This window comes from Daucus carota, chromosome 9, assembly GCF_001625215.2.
Source record: "Daucus carota subsp. sativus chromosome 9, DH1 v3.0, whole genome shotgun sequence".
Lineage (NCBI taxonomy): Eukaryota > Viridiplantae > Streptophyta > Magnoliopsida > Apiales > Apiaceae > Daucus > Daucus carota.
In genome coordinates this window covers 30,950,688-30,971,210 of record NC_030389.2, presented here as the reverse complement: position 1 = coordinate 30,971,210, position 20,523 = coordinate 30,950,688, and the positions used below count along the sequence as shown (strand labels likewise).

Below are 20,523 nucleotides of genomic sequence, written 5' to 3'. Positions count from 1 at the left end.
CGACCAACGCGAAAAATGGATAACAATTTCATTATCTCCATTCTATAATAATATTCTCTCCATTTTAAATTACATGTCCACTTTCTAAAAATCACATAGTTCAGAAAATTCACTTTTAAGAAAAAGGAGTTGTATTAAATCATTAATTGAACATAATACGTGACATATAGTTGATCTTGGAAATAAAAAATTTGAAATATGTGAAAAAAGAGTTATTTTGGAAATATAAATTTACATCGAAAGTTAAGGTGGACAAGTATTCTGAAATATTTTTTTTTAAATGGATATATATTTTGAAACGAAGGGAGTAATAAACACAGTTATACCCACTACTTTTTTCCATTATCTCAAATTTATGATTAAATATAAATGAATCCTACTACTTTACTCACTTTTCAACCAACTTTATTCATCTTTTATATTTTTCTTAGTCTCGTCTCCACGCTAAAATATATATAATTGGGTGGGACGGAAGGAGCAGTGATTTTGCAGAAATGCCACATTGTCGATTTGTTTTTTTTTCTTTTCGCCAAGATTTATGGATTTATTGATTATCGTATGATATAGTTAAAATTTTTGTTTTATCAAATTTTTTTGATAAATTTTGAATATTAAGTTTTGATTTTAATATTTATAATCATAAATTATAGCACAATTTTATATGTTTAATATTTTTACTCTTTTTATAATATTTAAAATAAGCAACAACTTATATTATCCATGATTTTTAAGCGGGGTCAGAAATTAAAAGAAGTTGAAAATTTGAATGTTGCGATTTTGTGTTTAAAATATTAGATTATGTTTTTAAAGTCCAACTCCTTCGACAAAAATATGCAATAAAATATATTCCATAAACTCCATCTATATTGTTGGAGACTCTCATGTCGGATTATTTGGTGGTTTAATGAAGTTGCTTTCGATCAAAAAACATATATTCCATAAAAAGGTATATTAAATCATACATTTTTGATATATATCTAGAGAGAACCATCTAGAGAACCTTAGAGCCATTACCTTATTTTTAATATTAGCTAGGGTTCTGCAGCAGAACTTCAAATGAAAAAGAGTATTAGTTACGGTTCTGCAGGAGAACTTGAAATGAAAAAAATGTCTTAGTTATGTATTATATTTTAAAATTACTTTTGAACACACACGACGATACACAAAAACATGTATTTAGATTAAAATCCTGAAAATTTATGAAAAATATAGGGGGTCTGCAACAAAACCTTAGTGGTTTTATGGTTCTATTTTAAGTACTGGTTCTCTCTGGAGCACGGCCCTATATATATATATATAATATTATAACATTAACTATATATTGCCTTTTATTTAACCTTTTTTTGGGACTAAATATCGGGATGACAATTTCGGATAACGGGTCATGTTCGTGTCAGCAATCAAGTCGATTTCGGATAAAGCTAAAATCACTTATAATTGAATGAAACTCAAAATTGAAATTATTAGAAACGAAATTCTAATTTCAGGTCATTTCGAGTCCATTTCGTGTCAATCGGATGATTTTCGGGTCACTTTCGAATTTTGTCTTAGTAAGAGGGTGTTTTCCCGGGCTTAAAGCCCGGGTTTTAAGCTATTTCTGGCTTTAAACTGAAAAATGTCTGTATGTATAATAAGTCAGAAGCTAGCTTAAAGTGAGAAATAAACCAGAAGCTGACTTAGAGCCAGAAGTTAGTTTGAGGTACTTTTTACCGTGGCTAAATTTTTTTGAACTTTTTTTTTTTATAAAAATTACTCCCAAATTATAAGTTACTCATAAATCACTTTTATTTTTATTATTATATTTTTAATAACTCGTAAGTCATTCTTAAGCCAAGATTACCCAAACAGATATTTTTAGCTATCAGCTTATCAGATAAGACACGTTAAGTCATAAGCCATAAGTTCAACCAAACGGACTCTAAATCAAGTTGCGGGTTTAGATCGGGTTTGGATCGGGTCTAATATTGTCAGCCCCTCTAAATATATGATACTATCATCATCCCTATCTTTCAGAATGGCTGTCATGTTTCTGATCATATTTGTGTTTACAAAATTTTTGTAGCACAGTGCTAGATTGATTGAAGGGAGGGCCCGCCATTAATGTTTTGCCACTCATTTCTTGGATGAAATGTTTTTGTCAAAACGAGTTTGCATTATGTATGATGTCTCTCTCTCTCATTTTGCAGAAGTTGGGGAAATTCAGCATCGCCTTCGAATCTGGTAGCTGTTGGGTTCCTTTTCTTGCTATAGCACCACTGCTCTGTGGTGCTCTTTTTACCTTAGCCTTCGTGGCCAGGGACCAGTCATTCGAGAATATCGAGTTTTTTTTTTTATTTCGGTTCTAAAATTTATGGCTGTCAATTAAAATCTTAAAAATTAACTAAATTTTTCTAAAATTTTGAGATTAAATCGGTGCGCACCCGAAGGGCAGCGGTGCGGGTTCTCACGTAAAAAAAAAGAAGGAATATGTATTTACGAGAAACGTTGTACAATAATATTGGTGCACACATTGTTAACGGAATCGAAGTCTTTCAGAATTCAAAATAATCAGAATTAATATGATATGAATATTAAATTTTGTAGTTTAGTTAACTACATAGCTTTTTTTAAAAAATAGATATTGCAACGATAGTGCAATTTATGAAATGACAAATTTCATGTCCAAACCATATTAGTTATTAGAAGTATGTCTGGTAGTATCAGTAGCATGATCTTGTATTTTCTTGTTAATAGAATCATGGATCTATAGTGTTTTTTTTTTAAAGAAATGGATCTATAGTGTTATTCATGTTACAACAAGTTCTTTGTGATGCACAGGAGGATTGAGTTACCGTTAACATATTCCAGAAGACAGTTCAGGGGCAAAGGAGTAAAAGCACCCGACAGTCCAGGGGTAAAGAAGTAAAAGCACAAGAGAAAGGGGGAAAGCACGTATAGGCACATGGAGGCTGTTAGGGTTTCTTATCTGATATTTTGTTATTGTTGCTTGCTAGTATGGAGAGTCTGGCCTCTCGAATGTCCAGCTTTACCTTCTTAGTTTAATCGTATTGTATTGCAAAACAGTTATCCGCACTATTATTCCTAAGTAATTGAGCTCTATTTGGGTAACAGTAGTTGATTCTATTACAAATTGGTATCAGAGCCGTTCGGTCCAAATGGGTCCTCCGACGACGGCGCAACGGTTGGATTTTCTTGAGCAGAAGGTAACAGATCTGGAGGAGACGATGAAGGAGATGGTGGCGAAATCGGTGGAGACGGCGATCGAAGCCATGCGCCACTCTCTGACCGAAGTGTTAATGGAAGGACAGAATTTGACAACAAAGAAGTTGGGGGTAGAAATTGAGGCGATGACGGAGAGATTGGAAGGTCGAATCAGCCGGAGTCGTGAATATCACGAAACCCTAATTAATACTATGCGCACTGAGCAGTTGAAATTTCAGGCGGAGATGCGCTCTACGGTGACTGGGGTTCCACTGGGTCAAGGGGGTCATCCCGACAAAGGGGAGGCGAGTGTGAACCGCCATGTGTTTGGTCCAGGGAGCTATACAGCAGGGGGTCCAAATGGCGGAGGTCATTCTGGTGGTTTAGGCGGTCCTAGTTCTAACTGGCGTTACCGGAAGTTGGATATGCCGGTGTTTGATGGGAGTGACCCGGATGGTTGGGTGTTGCGTGTCGAGCGGTATTTCAATTTTTATAAGATGTCGGAAGAAGAGATGTTGGATGCTGCTGCAGTAGCTATGGAGGGCGATGCTTTAAGGTGGTACTAGTGGGAAAATAAGCGACACCCCATACGTCGCTGGGCAGATTTGAAGTTGTTTGTCATTCGGCAGTTTCGTTCAATGAATGGAGGGTCCTTATATGAGCAATGGTTGTCTACAGCTCAAACTACGACAGTGAATGAGTACCGCCGTAAATTCATTGAAACGGCGGCCCCCCTGGACCGAGTCTCGGAGGATATACTACTCGGGCATTTTGTGAATGGGCTAAAAGAGGAGATTAAGGCTGAAGTTCGCCTCATGAATCCTGTTAGTCTCGAACACGCCATGGAATTGGCAGTACAGGTGGAGGAGAAACACAAGGTGATTAGCTATAAGAAATTGGGACTGAGCTCTATAAAAACAGGGAGCTATTCGGGGTATAGCAAAGGGGCATCAACTGTCAGTCCGTCGTCTGCGTATGTATCAGCCAGCCCTCCTAACTCACGCAGTTGGGGTACTCACTCCCCTGAATCACAGGCTTCAGTTCGTTCTACGATGTCTACGGTGTCCACAGCCCAGACTGGGGGTGATGTTAAACGTTTAACGGACAAGGAGTTACAAGAAAAACGGGCTAAGGGCCTCTGTTACAGGTGTGATGCTAAATGGGCTGTCGGACATAGGTGCAAGAACAAAGAGCTCAGCGTTATGCTCATTGCAGATGACGATGGAGAGACGGATGGGGAGGAAACTGAGGTACCACCCTCACCTACAGAAGAGGTAATTACTGAAGTCTCTCTGAATTCCGTTATTGGTTTATCTAACCCCAAGACGATGAAGGTTCGGGGCTTGATTGGGGATCTTAATGTGATTGTTATGATAGACCCCGGTGCTACGCATAATTTCATTTCGCTTAGCACCGTGGCTGCTGCTCATTTACCCATAGTTGAGGCTGGTAGTTTCGGGGTGTCCCTTGGCAATGGTGATGCTATACGGGGGGAAGGCGTTTGTAAGGGTGTGAGAGTGCAATTGGATGGAGGCATGGAGGTAGTAGATGATTTTCTGCCATTGAAATTGGGAAGCTCTGATGTGATTCTAGGAATACAGTGGTTGGAGAAATTGGGAATGGTGTTAACGAATTGGAAGACGCAAGTGATGAAATTCGAAGTAAAAGGGAAACCCATGACTTTGGTAGGCGACCCGTCTCTAGTCAAATCTCAGATTTCGTTGAAAGCAATGCGTAGGGTGTTACGAAAAGGAAATGTTGGTTATTGGGTAGAATGTAGTCTGATGGAAGGGAAGGAGCTCCAAACTGATTTTCCCAGCCGAGGTAACAAGGAGATTCCAGAATTTTTGACGGGGGTATTGCAGAAACACTCAGTGGTGTTTGAGGAGCCTGTGGGTTTACCTCCCACCCGAGGGCATGAGCACGCTATTATCCTCAAGGAAGGCAGTGATCCAGTGGGGGTTCGTCCTTACCGTTACCCGCAAACGCAGAAAGATGAAATAGAAAGATTGATTCATGAGATGTTGGAAGCTGGAATAATCAAACCTTCCACAAGCCCATTCTCTAGTCCAGTGTTACTTGTTAAAAAAAAAAGATGGTTCTTGGCGTTTTTGTGTGGACTACCGTGCTTTGAACAAGGAGACGGTGCCTGACAAGTATCCGATTCCAGTAATCGATGAATTGCTTGATGAGTTACACGGTGCAGTGGTGTTTTCAAAGCTTGATTTGAAAGCCGGATACCACCAGATTTTGGTACGTCCCGAAGACACCCACAAGACGGCTTTCCGTACACATGATGGGCATTACGAGTTCCTCGTAATGCCATTTGGACTCATGAACGCCCCTGCTACATTTCAGTCGCTGATGAATGAAATTTTCAGACCCTATTTAAGGAAGTTCGTCTTGGTGTTTTTCGACGACATTTTGGTGTATAGTAGGAGCCCGGAGGACCATGTGGTACACCTTCAGACAGTGCTAGAGACCTTGGCCAGGCATTCGTTGTATGCGAATCTTAAAAAGTGTGAGTTTGGGAAATTTGTCATTGGATACCTTGGGCATGTGATTTCGAAAGATGGGGTTGAGGTGGAACGTGACAAGGTAGCAGCCATGTTGGACTGGCCGCAGCCAAAGAATTTGCGTGAATTAAGAAAATTTCTTGGCCTCACGGGTTACTACCGTAAATTTGTGGCCAGGTACGCTGATATAGCAAGGCCCCTCACTAAACAGTTGAAAAAAGATAGTTTCGGATGGACTGAGACAGCCACAAATGCGTTTGAACAACTTAAAAGGACCCTGGCCAATCCACCAGTGCTTGTAATGCCCAACTTTCAGCAGACATTTGTTATAGAAGCGGACGCTTCGGGGTTTGGAATTGGGGCGGTACTCATGCAAAACAACCGGCCAGTTGCCTATTTTAGCAAACTATTGGGTACTCGTGCTCTCCAGAAGTCAGTTTATGAAAAGGAATTGATTGCTATTTGTTTGGCGGTCCAACGGTGGAAGCCTTATCTCCTGGGCAGGCATTTCGTTATCCGGTCTGACCAGCAAAGCTTGCGGTTCTTGACACAACAAAGAGAGATTAATCCTGAATATCAGAAGTGGGTCACGAAGTTGTTGGGTTTCGACTTCGAAATACAGTTTAAGCCTGGGACGGCTAACCGCGTAGCGGATGCACTCTCCAGGAAGCAAACAGGTGAAATAGTACTCAATACACTAGTGTCAAGGCCTTGTGTTTCATGGGACAATTTAGACAAGGAATTAGGGGCAGATCCTTTTATTCAACGCATCAAGACGGACTTGTCTACTGGCAGCCACGAACACCATGGTTTCAGCTTGGTTGAAAACAGAGTGGTCTATAAGGGGCGTACTGTTATCCCTCGTCATTCAGTAGTCAAACCTATACTGTTGAGGGAATACCACGACTCAGTGGTTGGGGGTCATTCAGGAGAATTAAAAACGTACTTGAGGCTAGCCACCGATTGGTATTGGGTTGGTATGCGACGTGATGTGGCAGCATACGTGCAGCAGTGCTCTGTGTGTCAACATCAGAAAGTGTCCCAGCAACTCCCAGCTGGCTTACTACAACCTTTAAACATCCCCATCACAGTCTGGGAAGACATTTCAATGGACTTCGTTGAGGGTCTGCCAATGTCTAAAGGGGTCAATTCAATTTTTGTGGTCGTCGATAGGCTTTCCAAATATGCTCACTTCATTGGACTGCGCCATCCGTATGATGCTTTTATTGTGGCTGAAGTTTTTATTCGAGAAATAGTTCGCTTGCATGGTTTTCCAGCTTCCATCGTCTCGGACAGAGACCGTATCTTCCTTAGTACATTTTGGAAGGAGATTTTTAAACTCCATGGCACTGAATTAAAGAAGAGCACATCGTACCATCCACAAACGGATGGGCAGACTGAGATTGTCAATAAAGGGCTGGAGACGTACTTGCGCTGTTTTGTGGGAATTAAACCCACCTCTTGGGCCAAGTGGCTACCTTGGGCAGAGTTTTCTTACAACACTTCTCCCCACTGCTCTACGAAACTTAGTCCCTTTAAGGTTTTGTATGGAAGGGAACCTCCACACATCATACGGGTTGGTGCTGGTCAGACACCTATCCATAGTATTGATGAAATGTTCCAGGAGCGCGATGCTATGCTGGATGAATTGCATTTTAATTTGGTTAAATCTCAGCAGCTTATGAAAAGTGCTGCAGACGCTAAGCGGCGTGAATTATCATTTGAAGTGGATGAATGGGTTTACCTTAAGCTGCAGCCTTATCGTCAAAAATCTCTCGCGAGGCGACCATTTGAGAAACTTGCAGCTCGCTTTTATGGTCCTTTTCGCATTCTGCAGAAAATAGGCAAGGTTGCCTATAAACTAGAGTTACCAGCGGACACCAAAATTCACCCAGTCTTTCATGTGTCGCAGCTGAAACGTTCTGTGGGCAGCATGGCTCATTCAGTTTCATTACCCCCTCAAATGAATGCGGATTTGGAGTTAGTTTTGGAACCAGACGAGATACTGGAAGTCAGGCAGGTTAAAGAGGGCTCAAATACCAGGCTTGAAGCGCTCATTAAGTGGAAAGGGGTTCCCCAGTTTGAAGCTACATGGGAGGATGTAACTACTGTCACCAATCAGTTCCCGGATTTCCACCTTGAGGACAAGGTGCATTTTTGGGAGGGGAGTAATGTGATGCACAGGAGGACTGAGTTACCGTTAACATATTCCAGAAGACAGTTCAGGGGCAAAGGAGTAAAAGCACCCGACAGTCCAGGGGTAAAGAAGTAAAAGCACAAGAGAAAGGGGGAAAGCACGTATAGGCACATGGAGGCTGTTAGGGTTTCTTATCTGATATTTTGTTATTGTTGCTTGCTAGTATGGAGAGTCTGGCCTCTCGAATGTCCAGCTTTACCTTCTTAGTTTAATCGTATTGTATTGCAAAACAGTTATCCGCACTATTATTCCTAAGTAATTGAGCTCTATTTGGGTAGCAGTAGTTGATTCTATTACATTCTTCCATTTTTCTGAATGCATCACCACAAGAACTTCCATTCAAGTCCTACAGTTCGAAAAAAATGAGTAGCTCTGCAAAAATTTTAACCAGGCATCGAATGTTTCCTAAAGGCCTGCGTTATTACCCTCAGCGATATGCAGATGTTGTCAGTTCATTCGGCTTTGTAATGCCTACGATGAGAGTGCTTTAGCAGCCTTCTGAAATGTTGCAGAAGATACTTCACATTAGAATGTCGAAAATTGAGGAAGAAAACAATGACTTGAATGTATCAGACAGAACCAGACAGAGGAACAAATAAATAAAGGGTAATTTGTAAAAATATCCATGTTACTGAAGTTGCAAACGAGGTTGCATATATGGTTGTACCATATTTAAAAAAAATTGTAACCAGGGTATTTTTGAAAAAATTATAAGTGTACCCGTTTTTCTTCTTCCATGTTTGCTTTTATTAAGGAGTAAATGGCAACACCAGCGATTGCTACTGCAGTACCAATTCCGGTCTGTGTAGAGATCCTATTGCCTGCAGCAATTTTCGGCAAAAGACCAGAGAAGTTAGAATGTTGCTGTGACTGTTTAGTTTAAATGTAAGAAACAAAGGCATGAGCAATTTACCAAATACAATGATGGAGAAACCGATCACAAAGACTCGTTTCAACACATTTCCAACAGCATGCGTGAGTGGTGCAACTCTTTCCAGTGTGTTCGTCGCGACCTGGTTTTGTAAGAAATTATTTGTCAAGTGAAGGTTAGGGTACATGAAATGCTACGTTCGGGACAGTGGACTTGAGAGAAATTTAGTAATAATATGCTGATATGAATCTATCCAGAAGTATGAAGCTGAGGAGTGAGGTCTGTAAAGTCCACTACATTCGGACTATTATAATTAGGATGCTAGCAGAATTAGTACCTGATTGTATAAATGGTAGAACATTCCGATCCAAAATAGATCAGACAAGAATTTGTATAGACCTACTTTGGCGATTGCATCCTGGAACCCGTATTGCATCAGCTTAGGTCCCTCGATCTAAAAGCAAAGCAAGTTAAAGCATTCATTGATTTGGGACTTTGGAGTAAACTTTTTCATTTTTAAGTAAAGATATAGAATAATTGTCGGTGAAGAGGACACGTACAAGTATTGCTGGAGGGAGGCAAAACAACAGGGCTATTATAGAGATGTAAGCATAGACGTTGGTACTGTCCATCCCTGTCTGTTACCATCGTAAACATCAAACAAATAGCTTAGTGAGCCGGAAATAAGAAACAATAGTGATGTGATCAGAAGTTAGTAAGTCGTGGTTTAGGTAATGCCTAAACTAGTAACTCAGCAACTATGATGCATGCCTGGTGCTAGTAGTTTTGTAACAAGGAAGTGAAATCTTGTATAAAAAATGTCGAATGTACAGTTTTATAACCCTTAACAGACTGGCAGATGCTTGGCCAAAAGAAAAAGGCCAAAGACACCTCGGTCCAGGTTATGCACACCGTCACTCTGAATAAGTGGAACAGAGTTTTGATGATCTTACCATTGCTTTCTTAGAGTAGATGCTCCGGTAGGTGAACGAGATATTTGAAATCATGGCGCTAGTAAATCCCAGCCAGTTGAAAGAAAGTTCAGTCAGTGATGCCATTGAGACACCTAAAATACCATTTTAAAGGCGTAATGGATATCAGGGATATGACCAGCACAATCAAATTATTTATGGGGAATTTAAGTACAAAATCAGATCAAAAATGAAAAATAGTTTTGGAAACTCGTTGTCACAGCTAACATTATACTTGCATATGCTAATAACTTTTACACAGACGATGACCAAGTAAATGAGAAATTATAAAAGTAATAAGGCTTAATAACCTTTTAGCCCTTGAAGTTTTGGTGGAAGTTCCGATGCGGCCTTGAAGTTTAAAAACGTACATTTCGACCCACAAAGTATCTTTGTCGTACCTTTTAGCCCTTATGGCGTATACCGGTATATAACGGGGTGGACAAAGTTGACATTTCACACTTGAGGGTTAAAAGGGGCATTAAATATTAAGGGTTAAAAGGAACATCTAATGTATTTTAATGTATTCTATAGGGGTTAAAATGAACGAGATGTATACTTTAAGGGTTAAAAGGTACGCCCAAACTTTACCCCTAATATGAATTGTCAAGTTTATCCCCCGATGTATACCGGTATTTTTAAAAAGGGCTAAAAGGTACGACAAAGATACTTTGAGGGTCGAAAGGTACGTTTTTAAACTTCGAGGCCGCATCGGAACTTTCACCCATACTTCGAGGGCTAAAAGGTCATTAAGCCAAGTAATAATGGTGTACCTAGAACGACAGGGGCCAGTGATAGCCACAAGGGAAGCGGAATTTGTTGGCCTAGAATGAACTGAGAAGCAGCTGCATTAAAGAATGGCTCCAGGGCTGCAAGTAAAGACATTTGAAAGTACTTAGCACTACAATGAACAAACTCTGCTCAAAGATCTTAGAGACGGACAAACTAACTCATGTCTATCTGAGTTATTTTTATGCGGAAAAGGCAAAACTCACAGTTACAACAAGTGATGATACATAGCTAACCACAATGTAATAGAATGAGCGGGTTAAGATGTCCAGGTGTTCTATACCTTTTATTGTATGTGTGAATGACACTGCCACGGCTGCAAATGATACATTAGACATGACATGTCCAAGGGCATGGCAGGCTGCTACCGGGGTAAGTAGGCCTAAAAGTTCCTTATTAACTGGCTGCATATATACAAGCAAGTAACTAAGCGGTTATCAAATACAATTTGTGACTTGGTGAAAAGTAAATTGCAGAACAGATCAGTCTTACTGCACGTTTTGGAAGACCGACTGTCCAACTAATAAGACAATACACGACACCAACTAGGAGGTGGACAACTGAGACAAAACTGCAAACCAGATTAAATCACACCAATAAATATTTAGAAAATTTATAAGATTATATCAGCACATACTTTATCTATGAAATTTGAAGAGTTTAAAGAATGTACATAGCAAATACCAATTAAGTTGGCCAAGATCACTTACTATGGATACGGAAAATAGTTGTAGACCTTCTTGTTCAGGATGTTGAATATTACATTTAGGAAATACCTGAAAAGAATTTCATTAGCTGAGTAATAAGGCCAGCTAAACACAGTTTATCTTAATACACTCTAATCTGTCTGCAATAAATATATGGTTAATTAAGATTGTAAGATCTTATTACTATGGTTATTATAAGCTACTTCTTGAGGTAATGGATGTCGGATGAAGTGAAATTTAGAGGCAAACTAAACATAAATTACAAAAGAGTTTGCATCTACTAGGCTATAAGCTATGAAAATTTAAGTAAAAATTAGTCAATCATATAGTTTACCATGTAAAGAAAAAGAATCCAGTAAGTAAAGCAGGATATTTCTCAAAAAAGCCCGGATTAGCCTTTGAAATCCTGCAAAATCACAAACATTTATCAAGATTACTACAAGACATCCACAATTGACTTCTTCAGGTAACAACATTTCCAACTTCAAGCTTCGACGTTGACCATCAAACAATTCCAGATAAATATAAGACAAATTAACAAAAAATTCTGACCCCTCAACGCTTTCAATCTCATGATCACCAGCATCTGCAGCTGCAGCTTTAGTAACCTGAAAATCAACAGCACCGCGCCTTCTCAACAAATGATCCCATCCCGAAAACTTCAAGGCCTTGCCAGGTATCCCAACCGGAGAAAAACTCTCTGGGGAAAATCCTAATGATGATGAAACTGACTGTATCTTGCATGGAATCAGACCAGAAGAACTAGTTCTAGCACCAAAAAGTTTATTCCCAGAAGGAAACTGATATCGTTGAATCGAAAATTGCATGGCATTAGCTAAGGAAGCCATTACACATAAATCAAAGAAAACAAACTCGAATCCTCTGTTTTGTGAAATTTAAAGCTTGGAGAATAACTTCTTTAGTTGGAGGAATATAGTTTTATAAAATATAAAGAACTAACAAACAAAATGAGCATAGAACAAGAAACAAAAGAAACGTAGCAATCGAGGCTGGCTGGCTTTTAAGCAGCGGATATAACAAACCAAAATTTATGTAATAACTAATAATGCAAACACAGTTAATTCAACAACGAATAAGGAGCTTATTTTTACTGTGGAGTTTATAGTTCTTGTTCCCGCCAAATTAACCTTTGTAAAAGTCTAAAAGACATGCCTTCAATCACTTCACTGTGCTTTTTTTTTTTTAATCATTATACATTAGTTTTTTAGCAAGTACTTTCAATATCTTGACATAATATTTGTGATTTGAATAGCTGCTAAATTATTCAGTATAAGCCTTTACAAGAAAATTTATGCGAGCACAAACATGTCGACGGAATCATGATTTTCAAATAATCAGGTTTTGGTCCCAAATGTTACTATTTAATAGTAAAATGTTTTTATTGTCATTAACTGAAAAAATGTCCTCAACTATCATTTCAAAACGTAAATTCGTGTTGTGTTAATAATGCAATTTGGAGTCGTAATTTCTAGTTGAAAACATAACTTCAGGTCGTGGTTTTAGCTAAAAATGCAACTTCAAGTCGTGTTTTCTTTGTAAAATCAAAACACAACTTCAAGTCATATTTTCAAATCACAGCTGAGACTAAATAACGTGGAGGTCCTTCTGACTTTAAATAGTGATTTTTTGAACCTTTTCTCCAAATAATCCTTGTTAAAGTTTGAAAATTTGCTGATCAAATATTTACTAATTTTTATTAGAAATCATGACCTATATGAAATAATTATAATAATTTTTAAGAATCAACCGAGATTTTATTTTTTCTCGAACTCAAAACTCGAAAATATAATACATTTTCGTATGAGAATTCAAGATACCGGAAAAACCTATACTTTAACTGTTTATCAGGAACCTCCAACATCCAACACACGAAGCACTAAAAGAGGCACCTAACCATAGTTACAACTTTGTATATTTAACAAAATTGACTGAATATACTACTGTTTTTGTGAAAAAATAATGGAGGTGTCGTCATTTAAAGGGTGTATGAAGAATTAAAAAAGAATGGGCATGGAACATAACGTTCGCAACCAACAACAAACAAGATGATTAATCAGTTGAATAATTATGTGTACATGACGCGCGTATCTATCTGCTCCCTCTCCTCATCCACCAACTGATAGAATTCTTCTTCCCAATTCTTCCATCACTTCGATGCATCTGCATATGATAACATTTGTCAAAATTGTTCTTTCAAAAAAAAAATTGTCAAACTTGCAAGATATCTTCTCTAAAAGATACCAATTATATTGATCGATTATTTTGCAAATATGATATATAATTATTAGTTTTTTTTTGAAAAAAATAATAATTCAAAAATGAAAAGTCATACGATATGTACTGATACAATCGAAATTGAGCAATCGTCATTGCATCCTTCATTCTTCGATATGCAACCAAGCGTTTTTTTTAAGAGATATGTACATGCTGTAATACTCTCAATATTGTTTTGAGCAATTGACCATAAATACATCACCATACAAATCTTTATCACTGAATCAACATAATGAAATCCCATAGATCTGCAATCCCGGATATATGATGAACAAACAAAGACCAAACTTCCACAGAGACCAAATAAAACTCAAATAAATTGAGAAATTATAGAAGAAAATAAGAGATTAACTAATAGTAATAAAAGAAGACAAGATTGGGGTTTTCAACCTGTGAAAGCCTCTTAGATCAAAGAGACGACGGCTAAGGTCTGAGACAAATTTAGGGTTTTGAGAAGAGGAGAGTAGTATAATTATTTTTAAATAAATTTTATTATTTTAATATAATGATAAATGATGTGGAATCTTGCTGCATGTTTACAGATTGACAATATAATTATCACGAGGTTGATTACATAATCTCCATAATTTTTATTTATAACATATATTAATAATTCCTGACAAAAAAACTATACATTAATAATTTTTAACTAAGAGTTTACAGAATTATAAATGCTCAATTGAGTTATTATAAATCAGAATTGATGTAATTTGTCTGAATAAATTTGGGGTTCTCGCATTTTCCCGTTCCTAATTCTATCGTATTCGTTTGTAAAATAGTGACTGTCCCCATCTAGATTAGGCCCAACCAAAATTTCACAATTGGGCTTAAGCCCAAAATCATGGACCCATAAACGCAAACTTCGAGTATTGGATCAAACACAATCAAACAAGAGCCCAACCTGGCCCAACCATCTATCCACTTTCATTCGACTCTTTCTTCTTGTAAAAAAAACATATTTAAATACAACTTCAAGCTCCATAGCCCCCTTGACAAACACACATATAAATACAGACACAAACACCATTTTGTGTTTGTGTAGGATCATAAAACAAAAGAAAAAGAATGAAGGGGTTGAATGGAGGGACAGTGAGAGCCAAGGAAGAAGAGGAGCAAGAGGAGGGCATGTCTGCACATTCCCCTTGCAAGAAATCTCCCTCTTCTTCTTCATCTCTCCACAAGGTCTTTTCTTTACTTCTCTTTGCATCTTTATTTATGTTTATATCTGTGCCTCTACATGTTACACACAGAGAGAGAGTGGAGGAGGTAGGGAGAGAGAGATACGGAGAGGGAGATATATGGGGGGAGAGAGATATGTGAGAGAGAGAGGGGGGAGAGAGATGTGAGAGAGAGAGTGGGGGAGGGAGATATGTGTGTGAGAGAGAGGGAGAGAGATGGGGGAGAGGGGGAGAGAGAGATGTGTGACTGTTTTAAATTTGAGTACATTGATTTGGGGTTTATGTATGCAGGAGCAATCACAGGTTGAGGTGGAGCTGAAGCTGTTGGAAGCTCTGGAAATCTACCCTCTTGTCAAATTACGAGGCTAGTTCTTCTCTTTAGCCCTTGATTCTTCTTTTCACTCATTTTTCGTTAAAATTTTAGTGTGTTTTTTTGTTAAATTCTTGACCCTTTTTTGAAGTTTCGTTAGATATGGGTTCTTGTTTCCTTTCCTATCAGAATCTATATGAAGTTGGATAAAAATTGCATTTTTCTTATGTTCTTGAATCTTGGAATTAATATGAACATATATTTTGTAGAGGCTATATTGTGGTAACTAGTAAGTAAACAGATGTGGCAATAAATAGCATATATCAATTCTTAAATTGATAAGAGAAATGCTAGGTGCTAGGCAATTTCTTTTGGTGCCAAATAAGTCCAAAGACCAAAGTTCAATCATCATTATCCGGTTTGGAGGCATGGGCTTATAGTGTTTCCCGTGAAAATATATCATTATGTGCTTCGTGTATATATATAAAAATGTAAAACCCGAGTTTTCTTTTCACTTCCGATCATGATGCATATAAAATCGTTTTAATTTACAAGTATCAAGTGCTTGAATCTTGAAATTGATATAAATTCATCTTCAATGGACATCATTGTGTAACTAGTCAAGAGATTTGGCGATGAATGGCATATTCAATTATATATATATTAAATCAAATCCATTAGCAAGGTGCTAGGGAACTTCTTTCGGTTACGAATAAGTCCAAAGTGTGATTTGAGACTATATCAGTTATATTGCATTCGGCGCCGAATAGGTCCAAATTTTATAATCATCATGACGGTGGACTGCTGAAGCACCCGTGTTTATCTTGAAATTTGAGTATATCTACCTGTCATATTTTGAAAGTTGAGATAGCCGAGTCGGTCCTTCCGAGAAGGTGTGGGTTCAAATCTTTCTTTTAACAATCACTTTATTTTATTTTATTAAATTTAAAATATTTGATACAAATATATGTTATTACCCCGACATTCCACATTTTACCTGGAACACTGTTCATTATTCCCTAATACAGTAATATAGTGGAAAGAAAATTTCAGTTAATATCTACTAACCATTAATTTACAATTAATGAAATAAACTCTCTCCGCATTTACAAAAATGTGTATATGAAACAACCAATATTTACCAGAAATAGGAACTTTTTTCTTTCGAAACGGGGAGATACTATGAGCATACAATAGGTATGATTGTCAGTTCATCTAGTTATGGAATGAAGAGACATATAGCGCTCTGTTTGTTTTAGAAGGAGACTAATTTTATTTCTAAATACTTGTCTTGGATGTATATGATATGCAAAGTTGTGCTTTCCATTACTTATATTCTGTTAAATTGAATTATGTAGTAAAGAGACTTAAGTTTGTGTAAGATTAATATCTGTGATTGTTAATATCTGATAATATTATTGCCATTAAAATTCACTATGATTAGACATCTCGTAGTTGCGTTAATACTTAATACTAGAGTTTTGAGATGTTAACACAGCCACATGTAATTTAAGATTTTGAGGAGATGAGTAGATACTATATGTCTATGTATCATTCTCCTATCATATGTATTCATCAACAAATCTTAAATTTGTCAAAGGATCTAATGAAGCGTCAAATATGCTGCAACGTTAAAGATGTTTTTTATGGTCCGTGATATGTCTACATTATATCTCTAATGCATTAGAAATTTCGTACATCATGCAACATTACACCATTTATCACTTCTAATGTGGTCTTACAGGTATACATCGTCACTTTGTTCTTTTTGGGCTGACTGAATATTTGCAGAGAAGGTTTTTGTTACTTCTATCCTATCTAATACTAAATATTTCTATTTTGTGCTCGCCTAATTTCACAATGCTGATACCACAATATTCCATTGTCACAGCTTTAATAGGCCGTTCTCCCCTTCTGAGGTTCTGCAGTTGCTAGACCGTTTCTACAATCTGGAAATGCTGGTATGTGTGGTAGCTCTTGATATCATGCTTCTCTTTATCTGCAACTTGATTAATATTTCTGTGACAAAATTATAGCAAGTCATAACAAGATTAAAGTCATTATATTTACTGTTATTTCTAACACGGTATAGATTGCGGGCTTCATTCAATATATATGCACCGTCATGGATTTATTTTTTTGATTTGGAGATTGTTTAGACAAGTAGTATATAAAGAGATACATTCAATAAAAACTCGGATTCTTGTTGATTTTCCTTAAGAATTGTGTTATTCTTGTTCTATACTTTCTCATGAGGTATATCATATTCTTAACAATTAAATAATCTCTTTCCGGAGTACATTTCAAACATCTTTGTAGTTTGTACTGTTTGAAAATTTCAATTTCACAATCACAGATAGTGGATTGGTTTGTCTCACGTAACAAAAGTAATGTGTGTGCTAGTTTATGTATGGAACTCTGAGCGGAAAATTTTCTTTTTTGAAGATTAATTAACTGATTAATTGAATTATCACCAGTTGTATGCTAATTACTAGCTAGTAGCTGTTAGGGTCAAAGTGTGCAGCTAATGGCATTTTACCTCTGTTATCCACGACAATGATTGAAGGTTGTCAGATGTTATTATTGATATTAGCAACAAAAGAACTCATACTTTCTTTTGGTACTGCAAAACCTAATAATCTCATACATCCTATTGCAGCAACCAGATGACGAGGATAATGAAATACTGAACCAAGAAGAAGAATTCTCCCTTCCGCCGAGTTTCTTTGCTAAGGATGAACCTTGAGTGCTACTGAAGTGGGCTATATGATCGAGACAGATGACTCATGGGAAATTATCTATTTCTGCATGCCCTGTAATCATATGAACCTCTAGTTTGTTTTAACTTTTGCGACTTTTGCAGCATCCTTGCTGCTAGTTTCTGCAAATAGAATAAAAAAACACTCCAGAAGTGTCCTTGACTTTACTTATATATGTTTTGTTGCTCATAACTTGTAGTTTGCATATGTTATTCCTTTCGTACTTTTATTTTAGAGAAGGGAGGCAAGTGCATAGTCCTGATACCAGAAGATTTAAAATCGATTTCCTTAGGTCAAAGACTCTCAGAAGGTTAAAAAATATAATGAGTTATACATAGTTATGGTAGAACATGAAGTTGCTAAACTGGAAATACTTATGTAAGCATAAATCGGAACTAAAGCAGAAGCAGATTTAGAGAAATTAAAGGCTATGATCTGATCTGTGACCCAAAAGACTGATCTGCACTGGAGGTTCTTGCCATTATGTTTATGTCTGCAAAACAAAAGAAGGTGTTTAACATTTACAACGATGGCCGGAATCATTACTTAATCAACGGGAGAAGTAAAATAAGATACTTGCCTCGGAACCGTCTTTGGTTTCGGTCTTGGACTCTTCTCCTTTGGCAGCATTGTCGTCGCCTGCAATTAATCATTTTTGCAACATTAGCTTCCCTTTTAGAAATGAATGATTTGCAGTTGCAGATGAAATAGTACCTCCATCCTCAGGTAAATCAGAGGTCCACAGAGTGAGATTGTCTCTCAACAGTTGCATAATCAAAGTGCTGTCCTTGTAGGATTCTTCACTCAAGGTGTCGAGCTCAGCAATCGCCTCATCAAAAGCTTGTTTCGCTAAATGGCAAGCCCTACATTAGCAACAAATGCAACTGATCAGTTACAGAGAATAGAGGTTTAAGAATCAAAAATGGCTTTTTTTCTTCGTATATCTGAAAATACCTTTCAGGAGAATTCATGATCTCGTAGTAGAAGACAGAGAAGTTCAGAGCAAGCCCTAGACGGATTGGATGCGTTGAGGGGAGTTCTTTATTGGCAGTTTCAGAAGCAGCCTAATGAAATGCAGCAAGACATTATCAAATCAAAGTGAACACTGATGTACTGGTATGTTGATTAATCATTAAGACTGTATTAATCAGACAGTTAGAAACATGCCTCGTAGCCTTTCATGGATTGCTCGGAGCAATCTTTCTTTTCCTGGTCCGTCTTGAATTCAGCAAGATAGCGATAGTAGTCCCCTTTCCTGTGGTGATGCAGTTCGCAAATTACAATTGAAATTGAAAGAATAGTGCACAGAAGACATGAATTGATAAACTTCTGAGCATGAGACTGACATGCAAGTGCTGCAACACATACGCAACCTTTTGTTCTCATCTGTATTCATTGGCGGATCCAGGAATCCACTAAGGGGGCTTCATTTATATAAAATTTTAGAAGGGGGCTCAAATTTATAATTTTTTAAATTGTGATGTAAATAAGAAAAGACTATACGAGGCAGGTGTGTTTAAGCCCCCTGAGCACCCCTTCTAGATCCGCCACTGCCTGTACTAACATGAAACACGACTTACATCTTGTAGTAAAACACAGTAGCTTCTCCAGAGGTAGAAGCAGGAACCAGATTCTTGTCGATGATAGAAAGAATGTCATGGCAGATGTTGGAGAGCTCGTCCTCCACCTTCTGGCGGTAGCCCTTGATCAGCTTAACATTCGACTCATTGCCTTTCGACTCTTCCTTCTGCTCAATAGATGACATTATGCGCCAAGAAGCTCTCCGGGCACCAATCACATTCTTGTACCCAACCGAAAGCAGGTTTCTCTCCTCGACAGTGAGCTCAACATCAAGCGTCGCAACTTTCTTCATACAGTCCACCATTTCTATAATCAACAAGAGAAACATCCATATTTCACAAGGCTTTCAAGAATTTCAGCTTTATTATTAGTCTGTTAATAAATTTTTCCGGTCCCAAGATATCACTGTCCAGACGTTCTGTTATACGTTTTTTTCCTCTCACTTGATCCGTAAAAATTAAAAAAAAAGTTCATTACCTCAAAAACGTATTCACTCCCTCACCGATCAAAACACCGGATCATAAACTCATAACAAAAAAAAATCCAAACATATGGTAAATAAAAATTCACAAAGGAATTTCTTTCATCCAACAAAGTCGTTTACAAATCAAAACAAACACGTAAATTTATGCGCCTTTATCTACACATGCACACATAGAAATGTTGATACCTTCGTAGCGTTCGGCTTGTTCGGCAAGCTTGGCCATGTAGACATGAGTTTCCCTCTCTTTCTCCGACGACATTGTCTCGAAAAGCGATGAAAGAACAAGGTAAGATCAGAAGATGAAGAAGAAGGAAACAAAGAAGTGGTTGGAAGAAGGAAAGTGTGGTGTAAGAGATTTGATAAAGACCATTGGAGTAATATTACTACATTACTATAAATAGATGAATCGAGCAACTTAAGGATGACCCAGTTTAGACCGTGAGATCTCAATGCTTGCTTTCTTTCACAAGTATAACCGTGCAATTCGTGATCTCAGTCTCGCAATACGTGTAAACCAGGGTATTTTTCGAAATATTAGTGTTTTTTTCATGGGGTGAACGAAAATCAGAACCAGGAACTCACACAACTTTATTAAATTAACATGTAATATATACTCAGTTACACAAAATCTTGACACTATCACTTATCAATAATCCACATATAA

General features: G+C 37.6%; 3 protein-coding genes across 3 annotated transcripts; 1 reads left to right on the top strand and 2 right to left on the bottom strand.

Annotated features, from left to right (window-relative positions):
* Window positions 1-8,108: 8,108 nt before the first annotated feature.
* Window positions 8,109-12,236, bottom strand: LOC108200668 (triose phosphate/phosphate translocator, chloroplastic). Its single transcript, XM_017368900.2, has 12 exons — window positions 11,805-12,236; window positions 11,587-11,658; window positions 11,256-11,321; window positions 11,038-11,116; window positions 10,829-10,949; window positions 10,530-10,625; window positions 9,739-9,851; window positions 9,346-9,423; window positions 9,123-9,239; window positions 8,828-8,927; window positions 8,635-8,735; window positions 8,109-8,412 (listed from the first exon to the last, which is right to left on the bottom strand). Exons 1-12 carry the CDS (start codon window positions 12,098-12,100, stop codon window positions 8,386-8,388), a joined length of 1,266 nt encoding a protein of 421 aa, XP_017224389.1. The 5' UTR covers window positions 12,101-12,236; the 3' UTR covers window positions 8,109-8,385.
* A 2,306-nt stretch (window positions 12,237-14,542) lies between these two features.
* LOC108200927 (uncharacterized) lies at window positions 14,543-17,986 on the top strand. Its single transcript, XM_017369201.2, has 5 exons — window positions 14,543-14,729; window positions 15,017-15,089; window positions 16,780-16,831; window positions 16,927-16,996; window positions 17,695-17,986. The coding sequence occupies exons 1-5, from the start codon at window positions 14,613-14,615 to the stop codon at window positions 17,779-17,781; spliced, it is 399 nt and encodes a 132-aa protein (XP_017224690.1). The 5' UTR covers window positions 14,543-14,612; the 3' UTR covers window positions 17,782-17,986.
* Window positions 17,987-18,055: 69 nt separating this feature from the next.
* LOC108201399 (14-3-3-like protein GF14 iota) lies at window positions 18,056-20,230 on the bottom strand. Its single transcript, XM_064084802.1, has 7 exons — window positions 20,046-20,230; window positions 19,375-19,681; window positions 18,962-19,049; window positions 18,749-18,858; window positions 18,509-18,657; window positions 18,375-18,433; window positions 18,056-18,287 (listed from the first exon to the last, which is right to left on the bottom strand). Exons 1-7 carry the CDS (start codon window positions 20,116-20,118, stop codon window positions 18,282-18,284), a joined length of 792 nt encoding a protein of 263 aa, XP_063940872.1. The 5' UTR covers window positions 20,119-20,230; the 3' UTR covers window positions 18,056-18,281.
* Between the last annotated feature and the right edge of the window lie 293 nt (window positions 20,231-20,523).

What these genes read in the sequence shown, in the direction of transcription:
- LOC108200668 (XM_017368900.2), bottom strand. Translation starts at nt 12,100, where the DNA reads ATGGCTTCCTTAGCTAATGCCATGCAATTTTCGATTCAACGATATCAG. An exon ending in GGATTCTTTTTCTTTACATG is followed by an intron (nt 11,322 to 11,586) that starts GTAAACTATATG and finishes AATTCTTTTCAG; the next exon opens with GTATTTCCTAAATGTAATAT. An exon ending in ACATGGAAGAAGAAAAACGG is followed by an intron (nt 8,413 to 8,634) that starts GTACACTTATAA and finishes GCAACATTTCAG; the next exon opens with AAGGCTGCTAAAGCACTCTC.
- LOC108200927 (XM_017369201.2), top strand. Translation starts at nt 14,613, where the DNA reads ATGAAGGGGTTGAATGGAGGGACAGTGAGAGCCAAGGAAGAAGAGGAG. An exon ending in CTTCTTCATCTCTCCACAAG is followed by an intron (nt 14,730 to 15,016) that starts GTCTTTTCTTTA and finishes TTATGTATGCAG; the next exon opens with GAGCAATCACAGGTTGAGGT. An exon ending in ACTGAATATTTGCAGAGAAG is followed by an intron (nt 16,832 to 16,926) that starts GTTTTTGTTACT and finishes CCATTGTCACAG; the next exon opens with CTTTAATAGGCCGTTCTCCC.
- LOC108201399 (XM_064084802.1), bottom strand. Translation starts at nt 20,118, where the DNA reads ATGTCGTCGGAGAAAGAGAGGGAAACTCATGTCTACATGGCCAAGCTT. An exon ending in ACTGTGTTTTACTACAAGAT is followed by an intron (nt 19,050 to 19,374) that starts GTAAGTCGTGTT and finishes GCATCACCACAG; the next exon opens with GAAAGGGGACTACTATCGCT. An exon ending in AATCCATGAAAGGCTACGAG is followed by an intron (nt 18,859 to 18,961) that starts GCATGTTTCTAA and finishes GCATTTCATTAG; the next exon opens with GCTGCTTCTGAAACTGCCAA.